A 17,416-nucleotide genomic window follows, 5' to 3' on the forward strand; every position below is an offset into this window, starting at 1 on the left:
CAGTTCACCGGTCGCTATTGTCCCCTTTCTAACGCTGCTTCCTTGGGTCCTCGTTTCTCTAGCTAGCCGTGTATTTTGGAACCCCCAGGTTTGGTTTGTCACTGAGTCTGTGCGACACTTCCCATTGTCACAGTATTGGAGTGAACGCATTCTCACACCCACCGAATCCTTGCTGTGCTGGTAACTGTACAAGCAAGTAGCTTAGCACCCACACTGCTCCATTAGCTATATATTCAACTCTGAATACACCAATAGAGCCTCAGAAATAAGAGCTCAACAAGGAATATTTACTTTGCTGTTGAATTATTTGAGCAAACAGAAGAGGACAAATGACTCGAAGAGATTCTGGTCTGTCCAGGGCCTTTTACTGAGGTTTAGCCAAATGGGCCAAAATGCCAAGGATTCAGTTTGTCCTCTCTTGTTTTCTTAAATAACTTGACAGAAATGTAAACAGCGCCTGGTGATGGCTTCATTCTGCAGCAGCGGCCGAGCAGCCAGAGCTGGGGAGCCCCACACGTGTTCAGCAGTGTGGTTCTCACAGAGGTTTGAATGGAATCATTTGCTCCTTCCTAGCAATTTGGTGAGTAATTTTGCCCTCACTGTGACATGCTTGCCATCACTGTGGTACCAAAGCATCTCAGAATCGTTAGTGTAGCCATCCTTCCAGTGCAGCTGGGACGTAAGAAAGCATCATATCCACAGAGAACTGAGATACGGAAGAACCTACGTGACTTGGTCACGGTCACACAGGAAGTCTGTGGCAGCGACGGGCATTAATCCGGTGCCTTAATCCAGGATTACCCTCGCTCAGCTTGCTCCTGCAGGCAACAGACTCCACAGACAGCTCCAGAGGGACAGACAGCTCAGGAACCCTCTGTTCAAGTGGGATCCAAATCACCTTCTCTCAGGGGTTTGTGGTACCACCCACAACCATAGACTTTCTGGGTATGTCTGCACTGCAGTTAAAACCCGGCTGGTCTGTGCCAGCTGATTTGGGATCGCGGGACTCAGGCTGTTTAACCTAGGTGTAGATTTCAGGCTCAGGAGGGACTGTGAGGTGGGAGGGTCCCAGAGCTCGGGCAGCAGCTCAAGCCGAAGCATCTACACCACAGGTAAACAGCCCCTTCACCCTGGCGCAGGCTGGACATACCCTCCGCGACTTATTTTTGGCAACCCTTATCCTTTCCTCACCTTCGGACCCCCTCATGCCATGGATGATGGCAATGACAAACAGAGGAGAGGAAAACGAGGCCGGGGGAGGAATCCGTCAGTCTCTACCTTCATTAGTTTTAGCTAACGAGATGTTTATAGGAGCGACGTGACACCTGGTTTCCTCTTTACAAATTCAGTAATTTATTAAAGGTATTAAAGACAAAACAGCCTCCTGGATAAAGCCCGTGATGTGTGCGCTCTGGGTATTAGCCAAACGGGACAATGAGTTACACTTGAATAACACGCAAAGATATTTACTCTCTCCCTCTATAAATTATTAAGGGGCTTTTTGCACATAATTACACGAGCTTTTATGTTTCTCACTCCCTGCTTTTAATCCTTTTTGGAAAGGCGCCAGTCACTTATGACAGGGGCTGAGCAAACAGCGAGTGTTACAGCTGGTTTTAGGGTCGTTAAAGAAGGCTCGCCCACACAGGGCATAATGTGCAGGACAATGGAACAGGTCAGCAACCGCTTATGCCGTGGGCTGCTCCAGAAGTGGAAGAGGGTGTGTTGAAGCTGCCCCTGCTGTCTTTGGAGAATGTCAGCAGCAAATGGGCGCTTGAACCTAGAGAGAGAAAAAACAAAACCAAACCAAACCAGCCTTTGTGCCAAAGAAAGAAACCTGGAACAGCAGGGGTTGTGGTGTAACTGCAGACAGCTGAGCTGGCAGCGCCGCGTGCGGTCCCTGGCTGGATGATAACAGAGAACGCTGCACATCTAGACCGGGGTGCGATAGGCAGAGTTCGGTTTTGAGTCCCAGCCCTGGAAGAGCAAAGAGTGGTGCTGTGCGCATGCCCAACAGTCATCTAGTCTGCACTCCTGGATAGCACAGGGCACTGCATTTCCCTTGTGATTCCTGTACTGAGCCCATAACTCCCAGCTGAGCTAGAGCAGATCTTTCAGAAAGAGATCCGGTCTTGATGTAAAGTCTTCAAGTGATGGGAAATCCAGTACAGCCCTATTACCATCCATCACCAGGGATTAGAACCCAGCACATCTTGCACCTTGTGTGATAATCTTACCCCTAGGCCAACAAACCACTTGCTGAGTTTCATTTCAACCTGCTGGGCTTTGAACTCCGATTTGAACCCCAACCCGGGACCTCAACAGTGTAAGTGGAAACCAGGCCCATACACCATCTGAAGCATCTAGCCTTTGTTAACTGCAGTAAGGGATGCTACAAGTTAGGAGTGTGGTGCCTTAGCAGAGCTGCATGGGGTCCCAGGTCTGAAGGAAGGAGAAATGCTGCAGGTCAGAGCATGGGACTCGTTGGCAGAGCTGGGGGAGGGGAGTTGACCCATTAGGATTAAGGTACATGGGCAAATCTGGGGGATGGGGCATTGTTCGGGAATGCCTGGAGCTGGGATGGAGGCACATGGGCAAAGTTGAGGGAATGGCCCATTGGGCATAGTGGGGTATACCTTGGGTTAGAATTGAGGTGCACAGGCAGATCTGGGTATTAGGGCATTGGGATAGCAGGGAATGCTGTGGGCTGGGATTGAGGTGCCTGGCCTGAGTGCTGGCAGGGTGAGCTAACCTAGTCCACCAGCAGCAGTAAGCCTTTCCCCCAGTGGGGTTTCTCTCAGAGCTTTCTTCGGGTTTTAGGCTTCCCCAGTTGTAACAGAAAAAGGCAATAACAATGTTTTTTCATAAACAGAAATCACAAGACAAAGGCCAATGCAGGCTACGGCAGCCCCCAAAACCCCAAAGCAGGGCTCTGCCTTCCCAGGGGCTCCCGCCTTTCTGGCTGTCAAGGGCTGAGTTGCCCAGTGAGTTGCTACTAGGGCCTTTGGCTTCCAACCCTCCCCTTCGCCTGCAGGGAAGTTAAGTGAAGTGTTAACTCCGTGTCTGCTGCTGCTCAGGCATGAGCGTTTAGCAGCCTGCTTCAGAGCGAGCTTTGGGGGCTCTGTGGAGCGGCGGGGGGCTGGCTCTACAGGAAGGTTCTGCTGCTCTTCAGACTGCCCCTGTGGATTTCTCCAAGGTGGCCGTGGGAAAGAAAGTACGCGGCAGGACTAGAGGGTTTTTTTTAAATTGCTCTCCCGCTGTGCATGTGAGTCAATGATCTGCAGGTGTAATTGGGCATGCAAATGTCACTAAACAGCTGTTTACATGTGCAGTGTATATTAAGTGAGCATGTAGGGGTGTAAAGTGATAATAACTATGGTTATTTCTAAGACTTATTCTAAGGATCTGAAAGTGCCTTGCAAATATTCATGGTTTAGCCTCACGACATGCCAGGGAAGTGGGAATATCTCCAGTCTACAGATAGAAAACTGAGGCACGGAAAGGGAAAGTGACTTAGCAAGTCAGTGGCAAAGCCACATCTGACCCCAAATTTTCTGGCACCAAGTCCTATCTTTCAGCCATAATAGCAACTTTCCAACCCTCCTTCGGTGCCTTTGATGAGTCCACTAGGAGGAGAGCCAGCTGCTCAGCTGGATTCACAGGCTCACACCTAATCAGAGCAAGATCTGATTTTAACAAGCAGCTGGCACCACCGCCCCTCACCCCCCACCCCTTTAGTGCTGGACTCTGAGCAGAACAAAGTTCCTCCTTGGCTGTGCTCCCAAGACGGCAGCCACAGGAATGTCCCAGCAAATTCTCCTAACGCCCCCCTCTGAGAGGGGCTCCAGGCCAGCCTCTCCGTGCCTGTGTTTGGCAGGATCTCCTGGCTCCCATGGGGCACAGCAAAATCGTATATCTTGGGCCCTGTGGAGTATGTGATGATTCAGGCCACAGCTGCTGTCCTTTTGCCCAAGCAAAGCTTATGGGCTTTGGCAAGAAGCAAGGTGGGGAAAGAGGCCAGGCGCAGTCTCGAGTCACAACAGCAAAAGTCTAGGGAGTGGCCTGTACAAAATCAGACACAGCCCGAGGGCCACTGTTCCTCTGGCTTCTTCACTCATGGGCAAGTCCAGCCCCTGACTGTGCAGTCACACAGCTCCCCCAGCAGTGTATGGCAGACTGGATCAAGGAGAGGGCCCTTAGAAAGGTTTGCATCCCTTTGGCCTGGAGCCCAGCTCCTGGGGGGCTTGCCTGTGGGGTAATGGAGAAGATAGTGGAGTCTGAGGCTAAACCACGGGGTTGGTCGTCCAGACTCCCCACTACAGACGGGTTGTTCTGTGGCCTTATAGGTTACTCCAGCCAGTAGCCTCCACAAAGCAGCTGTGGAGCAGCTCCAGTAGCTAGGAGAAGGATTTCCACACGCCAGCTCAGCTGCTGTGGCAAGGCAGTGGGGGTGGCGCTGGCCCTTGAGGGGGAAAGCTGTTTTCTAGACAAGCCCTACAGCAGTAGCCTGCCTCCCACAACTTCCCCTTGTGACATGGGCTTTTACATTCATGGTCACATTTTCACCTCCGCTCCTTCTCAGCCTTCAGACCTTGCTTTGCTCCCGCCTATTCTCCTCCTCCTTCACAGCATCCCAAACAGAGACCTTTCCATCCTTCACTCACCCAGTGCCGGCTCTTGCTCCATTATCTGGACTTTGTGCCCACATCGCTGCCCAGCCGTGACAGGTGGAATCCACGCTTCCTTTAAACAGACAGGTGAGGAGGTGCTTTAATCCCAGCGTTCTCTCTCCAGCCTCCACTCTTTGCTCTTTCCCTCAATGGGCACTTGTTAGCCGGCCCAGTGAGACATTTCCTTTATCAGCTTCTAATCCTTCCCTGTCCAGCACAGTCCTTTCATTTCTGGCATTAGCATTTGATATGATTTTGATGTACTCAACACATTTGTTCTAATCCCCATCCCTCTGCTCTTTGTGCTCAGAACTTTAATCATTGCTCCTTTGTCCCATTGCCTGGTTCCTGTTCTTACACTGTGCAGTTAAAAAGCTGTCACACTCAGAACTTCCTTGTACCAGAAATTATTTTTCATCTACTGTATGTGGGCTACAATAGACACTGAGATCTTACTGAGACGTCATTAATACCTTCTGTATGTGTCAATGAGCTTGAGAATTTAATGGAGCTTTTCTTCCCAGACCCACCTGCGGCATGTTGTTGGCCAGTTTGACAGAACATACAGTCAGTCAATCTATCAAGCAGCAGAGAGAGGTTTGCATTAGCACGCTGCAGATTCTTTCATAATTAAGGCCTTGGGTTCCCAGACACTTGGACATCTGCTGAATTCCTCTTTAAAGTGTGTCAGATTTTGTGCACATGACATTGGGAATGCAGGCCAGCCATTCGGTGACCTGCATACACTGAGTCCTGGTCACACTCCAGCCCTTAACAGACAACCCAAAAGATGCCTACCACTGGCTCTGATTAACACCCTTGTGTCATGCTGGAAAAGTGTGGGAAGGAGAAGAGAGTGCTTTGCAGTGGGTGTTCCTGTTTTGTTTTCACTTGTTCAAGTCATATCACTATTGGCATAACAATGAAAGAAAATATCCCTCCCAGGGTGATATCCCAGAGTCCATAGTTGTTAGCCAAAGGATCTTCCTATATTAGCCCATGATCTTCCACATTAAACTGATCACCAGGGCAGGGAGCAGTTAAAGGGAGCACAAGGGGCGACTTTAATTAGCTTTATTCTAATACTTGATAATGACCCTTGATTTCCATGAGCAAGAGGAGAAGCCATACAATACAGTACTTCGATTCACTCCACCATTGGACAGACTCATTGTACTCCTGTGGGAGTTGGTATTTGTCCAGATGGATATGGGGAGGTGATAACAATCGGATTACCTTGCACTGCAGCTTTCATCCCACTCGACCTGCCTCTGAGATGCCACCCCCCTTGGAGGGGCAAAACAACAGCTGTTTAGCGATGCATTTCTTCACTGCCTACCAGCAGTGAAGGAGAATACTGCCTGTGACTGACACTACAGTGAATTTAGGTGGGCAGAATTACCAGTGTTGAGATACAACAGCATGGGTCTTTGACTGGGCTGCCAGGAGGTGGTATCTTCATTGGACCAGCTGGTCATGATGAGCCCTGGAAGTTGGAACACCTTTTGTAATGTGGCATGAGCACCTGGTTCCTGTGCTGGAAGGAGGCACTAGCAGTAATAAATTAAATGAGGAAGGGATGTGGTCACATCTAAACAGGCTTCTGAACTGGAATGGGATGGAAAACACCATACCAGAATCTGTGAGCAATGGGGAAGTCACATCATCCACTGCTCCTGACTGAAGGGTAGTGAGGAAGCAGTATTAGATGGACTTGTGGTGCTGCACAGATTTGTCAAAAAACCCATTATCTATCTCTGACTGTGCAGCTTCTATCTGTTAGGGCTGCACTGTGTTATTCAGAGGGTGAGGTGTGGACACCCTCATTAAGGAATCTCAGTCTGGCTTAATGCCTGCCATGAGTTTGGATTCTCTCTTCTATGATTTTGGACATCTAAAGTCACAGGGAGTCCTCTCTTTCTCCTACTCTCCCCACCTCCTCCTACAAGAATGCCAGAGAGCAGGAGACTGGATGATGGAGAGGGAAGGGATATCCTACTGGAGTTAGTTTTGTATCTTTTAGACACACCACAAACTCTACATCTTGACAGGGGGTTAGTTTAGATGACCCTTGCGGTCCCTTCTGACTCTGGTTCTGGGATTCTATGATTCAGTTTTCACTCTAGCAAATCCAAAAAACCGGGCTCGTTTTGTTTTCATATGAAGGTTTCAGAATCAAACACACAATGGTTATGTGGTCACAAGTCAGGGGATGTGGCAAAAACTGCACAGGCATGGAATCCTTTTTCTGGAACATTCTTCCTTGCAAAGTGCACTGTATATTAGATGCTACTGATGTGAAAGTACGAGTACATGAGGCAACGTTGGCAGTGCCCTACAGCCTCCATATCCAGTATCTCAATACCACGACCTGCCAGCTAGACTGGGCAGAGCAACGAGGCAGCCAGGGGTTACGCCACTCCTTTGTGGATGGCTTGCTCCGCTAGTTAATGCCATACAGGAGTTACTCAGTTGCCTGTTGGCTCAAACATGTAAGCTCAGCCCAAGGCTAATGCAATGCCACCTCCTTCACTGAGTCCCAGCCAGCAGAGCTGACCCTAAGACCCCCATCCCCAATGACAACGGAGAAGAGGGGAAGGAGGCAGGCTGCAGAGCCAACGTTCTCCTTAGATTCCCAAGTTCTGAGGGCGGGAGCTGGCCTGGCTTCAAGGCGCAGCACACGCTATCTCAGCCTGGAACTTGTAGATGTTTTCTCAGCTCAGCTTGTTGCAAGAAATGTGTGAACATTTAAAAGAAAAAGGATTATAATAATAATGGGAGTAATTAAAATCCATCCAGCTCCTGCCAACTCGGCCCTTTCCAAGCCGTGTGTGTGAGAGACTCATTGGGAAACAGCCAGGAACGCTTCCAAGATGTCTACAACCAAGGCCAGGACAGCCCTGCTCAAAGGGGAGTGGCACATGAATGTGGAGGTCTCAGCAGCTCACGCCCTGCTTCAGAGCTTGGATTTCATCTGATTGAGGAAATTCCTTTCTCCCACTTCCTAGCAACCCCAGGATACTGCCTGGCTCAGCCCAGTCTCACACGAATTCCTGTGACCCTCAGTGGCAGAGGAATACAGCCCCATCTTGAGGAGGGCCCCTCAACTCCAAGGTCAGCTTCCAAAGAGGAGGCAATGAAGGGTAAAAACTTGGGTTCCTACCTTAAAACCTGCCACTGTACACTGCGGGGCTAGGCCAAGATTGGAACACAGTGCCGGAGCTTGGACAACGTACAGCTATAATGGCCAGCCATGCTCTGTCACCTCAGTGATGTCTAGCCGCAGAAAGGGGGATGAGCCAGATGGGCTGGGCTGGAGAAGCACCGACAGCCTCTCTGCCCTCCCCCAACCTCAGGACTTGCATTTCCCAACATGTCCCAGGCTCACAGAAGGGATGGCCCTTTAGCGTGAGAACCTGGGAGGAGGTGCACAGCAGACAGGTAAGACTTGCTGATGTGGAGAGGAGGTGGCCTATTCCTGCTAACCTTTGACCCTATTTCTAAGCATATCTCCTGCTTGCCCTGTAGCTCTTCAGTCCTAGTACTACCCCAGTGACCTTTAGTTTAGCCTTGTCTTTAAACTTTATAAAACTTAACTCCTTAATTAACTCTAAATGTGTCTTCCCAAGAGCAGTCCCTGAGCCCCTCCAACGAGCCCAACCTCCTTCCTAACTTGATGCTAGTTCCCCTTTCCCACAACAAATGCTAGCATGTCAAGAGGAAAGGGTGAGCGAATACCCATTTGGTGCAGAGGAGAAGCAAATACCTACCTCACAGGGGTGTTGTGGGGCCAACTAAGACTTATAAAGACCCTTTGGAGTTCTTTGCATGGACAGCAGTATGCGACATAGGGCAAATGCAGACCTCCATTTCACATCTCAGCTGAAGGATGGCACATCTTGAAATACAGCCTCTCCTCTCCCCTCCCCTCCCAGGCTCATCATTAGGCCCAGACCTGAATCCAGGCTTGGCTTGGAGATGAGTGCTACCAGATTAGCTTTGCTTACACTAAATTCATCACTACCCAGTGATTCACACCCAGTATTGGCCAACCACAGTGGTGGAATTGGGGTATGCCCTGTATCAGGTGTAACGGGTGTACCCAGCCCCCCTGCCTCATTATGCTATTCCCCCGCAGTCATAGCTGGATGAACTGTTTGTTTCCAGAATCAAGCACTACAAAGCTAGCCTTTTTTAGTTGGCTTGAATGGATTGTTATTCTCTTCAAGTGTATCCATTAAGGAGTCATGAAATAATTTGACCCGCTCATTCACTGTTTGTCTTTGGTGGCGTGCTGCTGGCCAGTTGAATCACATGGTATTGTTTCTGCTCCCAGATTGGACAACTGAAACATTTTGAGAGAGGAGAATAATGTATAACAAGTTCCCAGGACAGAATTAAAAATGAATAAGCAATAAGTTCTAAAACTCATGAAACTCTTGGGATTCTTGCACCTTCCCCCTTCCTCATCTACACTCAGAAGCAATGGACAGTATGGCCCCACCAGTGAGACCCCATTGATCTCTTGTGTTTATTTGCTGGGGGCCAGGTTCTGATACCCGCACTCTGATTTAGTAGCACCTCACTCTACTGAGAGTGCTCCCAGAGAAGGGCAACATGCAGCATGAGTAATGGGATTTGAATCTGGCCCATGGCAGTTTTCCAACCAGCCCTCTTCATAATCAGCTGCATTTGGAGAAAGAAAACCCTATTCTTGAAACACTGGGCGGCAGTTTGTGGAGTGAGCAGATTGTGTGGGGATTGTGGGTGACTGCTCCTTGTTAAGTCTAAGTCTAGCTCAGACCTTTATATATTATATAGATCTTTCTCAGAAACATAAGAGCCCACTTGTTCCGGAGAGCTCTGGCATGGCTTCCGCCTGCCGGGGCCAGACGCAGCACTGTCTGCGTGTGGCAGTCCTGTGGGATTGAGTCATGATCTGCATGGGGCCTGCCAGGTGATGCCTTGCATGCCACAAAGGATGGAATATGTATCAAGAGCAGGCTATTAGGCTGTGTTACTGTAATCATTAACCCTTTAATAACTCCCTGCTTTTACGTCATTTATGGAGTGGGAGTATCAACAGTTGTGAGGTTCCTCTCAGCCTACGTATCCCAGCCATAGCTGAGGGTTTCCTAGCCCCATCTGGAAGTCACTTCCAAAGAGCAGCAGCACAGTCGCCTGTGAGTCATTGAAACTGGCAAGCAAGTTCTCCCAGCATGAGATCTGTTCTCATCCTCCCCACACACCACTACAACGAGCCATCGTCCTGCTCTGGTAAGGTGTGTGAGACGTGCGACTATGGGGGACGAGGGGGGCTCGTCAGGCATTGCTGAAGATTATGGACGGGGCTTATTGGGTGCTGCCATGGTTACATGGCAGCTTGTTAGTCTCAGGCACAGGCATGGGTTACAGGTAACTTGTTAATGTCAGGCTGCCATGGATATTGGGCCGGGCTCAGCACAGGGGCCTATAGGGCACAGCCATGGGATACGTGTGAGGCCTCTTGTTATTGGGGATTACCAGCAGGGGGCGTCGGGCGCTGCCGTAGGTTATGTGTGGGACTACTTGGACATTACCAATTGTGGCCACCATGTCTAATCTCCGTTTCTTTTTTCCTGTGTCATGGCGGTCAGGCAGCACATGGGCTCGGAGTGAAGCTGGGCGGAGATGTTGGGCATTTCCATGGGTTCTGGGTGTGGCTCACCATCAGTGTTTGGAGTTGCTGTGGGTCACCAGGGAGGCTTGTTGCATGGTTTGGGTTCTGAACAGGGCTCGTCTGGCGCTGCTTTGGACGGTGAGCAAGGTCGGTGTGAGCTGGGGGGAGCAGAGGTGCGGGGCATTGCAGCAGGTTAGGAGCGGGACACGGTGTCATTGCTGCTGGGCTGGGCTGGTTGTGCTCTGTATCCATCGGGCGCTGTCAGGAAAGGATTCAGACACACTCTCCTGGGGAGCTGCTTCACCATATTCGTATCACCAGCTGGCATGAGAGAGAAGGGCCGGACCTTTCCCTGGGCTGATCCCCTCCCAAACGGCTCCCTGCTCTGCTTCCCCGACTGCTCCAGCCAGCCATCATGGGAGCAGCCTCTCTGCCCATCCCAGCCTGACTCACAAAGCTCCTCCTGGCCCGAGTTCACATTTCTCCAGCGCAGCCCCCTCCAGCTGTCTTCAGTTAGATTCCCCCACATCGCCCCTGACGTCCCATTCTGACAGTTCAGTAATCAAAGCAACCGTACCCACGGTATCAGCATAATCTAAAAGAGGAAGCCTGGCTGGAGGTGATGCTAATCATAACCCACTGTGATGATACAGACAGCATTTACCTCCCTCCGCCAGCACCCGCACCTCCTGCTCCTCCTTGGGGACCTGCTGAGATGCTGGAGTGGGTTGGATCCTACCATGGGGACAGGCCAGTGCTAGCACTAACGTTCAGAGGTGGGTCCAAACTAAAACCCTGCACCCAAACAACAGCAGACTGTGGAGTGGAAGGGTTGAGGAGGGACTGAACTTCGGTGCTGGCCTTGGTACATAGAATTCAACACAAAGAAGCAAACCATAGGTCTGAACCTCACCCCCCGCCGTAGGGATGTGGATCTGAACTTCGTGGCTCAGCACAGACAGGGGTAGGCAAATCAGCTGGAACCACACTGATCCCATTCTGAACAGCTCTAACCAGCCGTGAACCCTCCAGCCTTTGAGAGCTGGAAAAATATGGGTAACTGCCTAGTTAAGCTGTAAGCCTGTAGTCAAAAGCTTCAGAAGAGAAGGAGCTTTCCACACCCTCTGTAGGTGGAAAGGAAAAAGAATATCTATAGGGTGCTCATTTTCATATGTTCCATACCCACAGTGCCACCAGTCACCTTTGGAAATCACCCTAAACGATCTAAACGTAGACTTTGGTAGGGAGGTGAAGTTTGAAGTTGGAGGGAGAGAGGAGGGAGGTGTTCTCTTGTGATCGGAAGCACATCTCCAGGTAGCAAGGACTCTGCCCAGGGTCCCAAATGCTCTTGGCTTTCCTCTTCCAAGGACCCTGTGATGTGTCCTGGACAAGGATGCCCCTGTGATGTGTGAGGCCCAGGCTGCCCAAGGAGAGACTTGGCTTGGGCCATGACATCTGCCTCTTCCATCCGGCTGCTAAAGGGGAAAATGGATTCTCACCACACATCTGGAGGGAGAAGTAGGTCTGTCCCATGAGCTGCAGATACTGTATGGGACTACAGACCCCATAAAGTATGGGGACCTATGCCTGTATCTGGACTAACAGTGCTGAAATACCATGAGAAAGAAGCGATTTTCAAAGTATTTCTGGACTGCCTGGAAGCAGAGGTAGCCTCATTAGAAATTTCCAGGCCAGCTCTGCAGATAGTGTAGAGGTCTGGCTTCTGAATTCACTGCTGTATCTCTGAACTGAAGCTAATTTCCCAAGATCTGGAGCTTTGTCTAGCCCAGCAATGTGGTGGCTCTGGAGGGGAGGACTTGGGGTGCTATCTACACATATGAGAAAAGAAAGGCCAGATCAGCTGATTTGGCTTCTCCGCTCCAGGATGGCTCTCCAGTGCTCCAGACTTGGTCTAACACCAGCAAAGCCAGGCTGTTAACAGTGGGGTGGATTATTTGCATTTCCTTGGCTGGATGGATGTCGTGCACTTCCATGCTGATCCCACGGAGAAATGAGGTGTTGCAGTTTTGGCCCACTCAGACAACTCCCTTGCTGCAGGCTTGGTGAACTCCCCTGGTGGATCTTTGCAATAAGGTAGCTCCCTACAGGCCTTGCTTGGGGACTCGGGAGTGTTCCCTGAGAAAGGGGAGCTGCTAGATAAAGGGAGTTCCATCAACCGCTTTGATCATAGATTAACAACAAAGCCGATTTCTCCACTCAACCACCACAGCGATTAATTCTACTCTTTAATGCTGCCACCTAGTGGGCAGTGTTACTGCACGGCATGAGGCTGCCTTGGCATGTGTCTTAGTGAGTTTCAGACTCTCAGCTTCCCCCCATACACGCTTCCTCATTAGGGGCCTGATCCTGGTATCACTGATGTCAGCAGTAAAATCCCCACTGATCTGAGCAAAAGCAAGATAGAGCCATTGTTTTTAGATTTAGATTTACCTCCATCTCTCATGTACTTGATGTTTTCTTGCTTTTCCTGCTGGGTCATTTTATCAACACCAGAGTCGTTAGGAAAATCATTAGACTGAAGTTGTCAAAAAATGTGATTTATGCAAAGGCTATCGATCCCGCGCCATTTCCAGCTTCCTGTGCTAATGTGGGGTTTGGGCGGGGGACAGCAGGATGGATCTTTTTTCTACATCGTGCCTCAAGTTCAGCAGGTCAAGAGCATTGATGCAAGACGCTCCACCTATCCCCACAGATCTCATTTCCCTGCCTTCCACCCCACCCCTATTCTCTTTCTCTCCCTCTCTCTCGAACACTTTTCTAAGTTACAAATACATACGCTAGTGCAGTTAATGCTCCAAAGCACATCCGACCCCTAAAACCCACCTCCTCTCATTACGAAGCCCAGACCTCCTCTCTCAGAATTGTTGTCATTACTATTAATGATGTGTTAGGTGCCAGCTGTATGTTCTGAGCTGTGCAGGACAAGTCAGTCCCATCCCCAACGTGGCAGCACCTTGGTAGCAACTAATGGTGGTAATATATACAGTATTGCCTTCGTCACCTGCTAGTAGTAGTATCATCGTGGTCATATATACGGGATGTACATACTACATCTTTTGGGGGGGACCAAGATGAATTCAGTGTCTTCTCTACATCAGTGTCACCCTTCTCTGTAGAAAAGACTATACGGTTCCATCCATTGCAGTGGGGCTTTAAAAGCAGATATCAGACTCTTTTCCCACGCTGAAGAGCAGGCAATCTAAACTATAATCTTGTTGTTTGTCCTGTGTTTGCTTAGCTTGTATAATTCAGATTGTCAGCTCTTTGGGACCGGAAGCATGTCTTGTCTATGTTTGTAAAGGGCCATTTACATTTGTGGTGCTGTTTAAATATACATGATGATAATTATAATAGTAATAGATGTTGATCTTGTGTAAGATCTTAGACCACTGAAAAAGACTGCATTGAAGTTCCCTTGACCTCAAAAGAGAAGGGCATGTGTGTGCGCACACATACTGTATGTATTGCCATGATGATCTGTGGTGTAGTGAGCACATCTGTGCTTCCACATTTGATCTGTATTCTTATATTTATCATTTGTCATATTCAGAAAGGGGGGAGCATTTGAAAGGGGGGTGTGTGTAAGGGCACAGAGCTCTGGGCAGAAATAACTGGAGTTGTTGTTGTAGGTGATTCAAACCTACTCTGGCAAGCTTGTCTTCTTCCCTTTGTTTATTTCAGTTCAGTTTGCAAGGACACTTTGGGAACACACAGATGTTTGCCAGGTGGATAATAATCTGGATCTGTCCTGGCTCAGAGGGTGGCTCTTGGGCAACAAGGCTCAGCCCGTGCTTCCTGGGAGCCAGGGGATGCCTTACAATGTGCAGGGACCTGAGCTAGACCAAGGACGATTGAGCTGTTAAGTGACTCTCCCTCTTATCCTGCTGCTGGAAGGGACACTCATTCTTCAACCTCCCTTCCAGTCGCTCTGGGGTGGGACTGGAGCTGGGGTTTGTTTCCCCTCTGGGCCCAATGCCAGAGGAGGAGTTTGGGTCAGCAGGTGAGTTACTGAGTTTTGCATGTTGGCACAAAGTCCCTATAAGGACCGGGCCCCAAGAGTCACTTTGTTTGCATTGACGTAAAGGAAGCCTGTGTGGAGCATTTCACTGTCGGGAAATCTTAGCCCGTATCCATTGGTGGCTCACTTACATGCCTGGTGGATTAAGGCCAGATCATCATCAAAAGCTTCTGCTGGCAGAGATAGCCATCGGGGCCCTGCTAGGGGCTCACGTGGGAGTTGGGTAGCCCGGCAAGCAACTTTGTTGGCCAGTGCATAGGGCCGTGTTAATGGACTCGGAATGTAGCTGCCTCTAACCCTCTTTGGCTGGAAGGAAGGAGCTGTGACGGGCTCCCAGGGGAGCCCTTCTGGAAGGAACTAGGAAGTGAAAGTGCACATTAGAAACAAAGTTTGTGTCCATTACCGCTGGAGAAAACTGCCTTGGATGGAAGACACATCATTAGGCAAATCTGCAAGTGTTGTTCTAATAAGCCAGTCTCCATTATAGGCTGAGGGGGCCGTATATATATATATATATATAAGCAGAGGGCACAGCTGTGTCCACTGAAACCCATTATTTTTGCATGTAGTAATGGACAAACCTCAGAAAGTTTTGACATTTGGTTCCAGTTAAGAAGCTAAAAGCTGGAAGTTTATTGAAACTACTGAGGCTTTGGAGTCCACAACAGGCCCGATCCCACCCTCCAGCACGATTCTGCCTTTAGCAGGCCCACTCCTCTTCCCTGTGGTGATCAGTTGTTCCGCGTCTTTGCTGGGCTGCTTTCCTCTCTCAGCAGGAAGAAGGGAAGCAGGAAGCCCCCAGAGGCAGCTCCTATTGGCCTGACTGCGCTGCATGGCTGGAGGGGGACTTAGTCCAAAAGGTTCAGTGTAGGTTGGGCTTGATGCAGGGGCCAAAGATGACCCCACATTTTGTTTTGTCCCGCCTGTCTCCCCATTTCTAGCACTAACGCACTGTGTTCTGCATTCTCTGTCACGCCTCATCCATTGTAAGCAGAGGGTGCTGTACCAGCTACAATCCATTCTCCGTTACAAGTGTAAGGAGAAAGCATGGTCCAGTGGAGCCCAGGAATCAGGGAGATGTTGATTCTGTGCCTGACTTGGATGCTATCTTCTTGTGTGGTCTTGGAGCAGTCACTTAGCCTCTCTGTGCCTCAGTTTTCTCATCTTTAAAATGGAGGTAACAATACTCCTCCCCTTTACAAAGTGCTTTGAGAGAGCTTGGCTGCATAATTGCTAAGAGTAGCCTGGTAGGTAGAGCCCTGATCAAGGATGCAGGAGCCCTGGGTTCTGTTCTCTGCTTACCTGACCTTGGGCAAGTCTCTGTGCCTCAGTTTCTCCATCTATAATATGGAACTGACGATATAGTGACCTCCTTTCTAAAGCATGTTGAGCTCTATGGATAAAAAGTGCTATATAAGGGCTAGGTATTATCATCAGGTACAAAACCTTGCCCATTGCTGGCAGTAGAGCAGTCTCTAGTCCAGCTGATCTTGTCAGGGTTTGGGATCAGATGGGCAGTTTCTAATACATGTGATTTTATCAGGGTGTGAGAGATGTTAATTCCTGCATTTTCATTCCTCTGTTTGTTCTCCCCGATCTCCAGTCCCCCTCCCCACAGCCTCCCTGGACTGTGCACACGACACGGGCACCCTCTGTTGGAAATCAGGCACAGTGCTGATCACTGGTGAGCTCTAGTAAGACAGTCAGTGCCCATCAATGATCAAGGAGGACAGAGAGCGTATGAAACTTCCTAGCTCCCGGCTCTGGGAGCGGTGTGGCCATTTCAGCCCAGTCCTGGCCGGAACCCCTGGAGGCTGCTCTCGGAAGAGCTGGTCCCTGCAGGCAGGGCTGGAATCCAGTAAGGAAGCCGACCGGCCCTGGGCATGTGGCTCGGCCTGGGCTCCCAGGAAACACTAGCACCCCCTGGGGAGGCGAGGGGGGGAGCATCCCGGAGCCAGAAGCCCCCTTTCCAGCGCGGGGGTGAGTAGAAACGTGCTGCTCCGAAAGGATATGTCCCTTTACCCCCCCGGGCAGAATCGGCACCAGGCGCCCCTCCCGGGGGTCCGCTAACAGGCGGGCCGGAGCCGGGCACGTGGGGCGCAAAGCGCCAGGCCAGGGCGTGGCCCATGGCGTCGCCCCCGGCTGCACACCTGCCTGGGCCGGGCCGGGCCGCGCCGCGCCGCGCCTCCTGCTCCTGCTCCCCCTTCTCCGCCACTCGCCGCCTTGCGGAGGGAGGAGGCGGCGGGCGGGCGCGGCGGCTGGTGATTGCAGCCCGCGCTCAGCCAGTCCTGCGGCCGCGTCTCTGTCTGCCTGGAGCCGCTGCCTGGCTCCCAGCTGGCCCCACCCAGCGCCCGGGGGCCCGCCCCGCTCGGCTCGGCCCGGCCACCCACCCCCAGCGGTGCCGGCTTCGGAGCGAGAGGCTGGCTCGCGTCGCGCTGCGTCCTGGGGGCCGGCCCCCGAGGAGGGTCCCTGAGTTCAGTCGCCGGCTCATCCCCGCCCCGCACAGCCGGGGCTGGAGCGAGCGCCGCGGAGGAGGAGGAGGAGCGGTGCGGGCTTGATCCCGACCCCCCTTTGCGTGTGTACGGGAGGAGATGCCTCCCCCTTCCCTCCGGAGCCGCCAGCCCCCCGCCCCGCCCGCCCCCCGCCAGCCAGCAGCCGCGCCGGGCGTGCGGGCAGCAGCTCGCCCCTAGAGCCCGCGGGCCGGCCGGACCCCCTCGCTCGCTCCTGCCGCCTGCCCGGAGCCGGCTCTCGGCCTTGGGGGGCTCGGATCTGGACGGAGCCTGCAGCCGGGGCGCTGCCTCGCTGCGGGCGGATGTGGGGGCCGGGGGAGAGATGCTCTTTCTAACCGGGCGAGACGAGCGACGAGCATGAGATGCGGGTAAGAGCCGGGCTGGGGCAGCGGGGAGGGGAAGCGGGGCCGGTCCGGGTCCGGGTCCGGCTCTGCGAGGGGGCAGCGGGTTGTGTCGCGTGCCCGGCCGCCCCTTGAAGCTGCAGAGGCGAGCTCCAGGCGAGCCCCAAGGCGGGGGTGACGGGTCCGTGCCTTGGATT

General features: G+C 51.6%; 1 protein-coding gene across 3 annotated transcripts in view; it reads left to right on the top strand.

The window, feature by feature from the left end:
• Nucleotides 1-17,416, top strand: part of LINGO1 (leucine rich repeat and Ig domain containing 1) — a 429,045-nt gene that overhangs the window by 365,765 nt on the left and 45,864 nt on the right. The window contains exon 1 of one of the 3 annotated variants that reach the window (XM_067534635.1): nucleotides 16,749-17,246. The exons of the other annotated variants lie outside the window; for them this stretch is intronic. Coding sequence (XP_067390736.1) covers nucleotides 17,241-17,246 — 6 coding nt within the window. The 5' untranslated portion in view covers nucleotides 16,749-17,240. Of the gene's footprint in view, nucleotides 1-16,748; nucleotides 17,247-17,416 lie in introns of those variants that run through there. 3 annotated transcript variants of the gene reach the window in all.

This window comes from Emydura macquarii, unplaced genomic scaffold, assembly GCF_026122565.2.
Source record: "Emydura macquarii macquarii isolate MOO-44397 ecotype Brisbane River unplaced genomic scaffold, CSIRO-AGI_Emac_v2 contig_3451, whole genome shotgun sequence".
NCBI lineage: Eukaryota > Metazoa > Chordata > Testudines > Chelidae > Emydura > Emydura macquarii.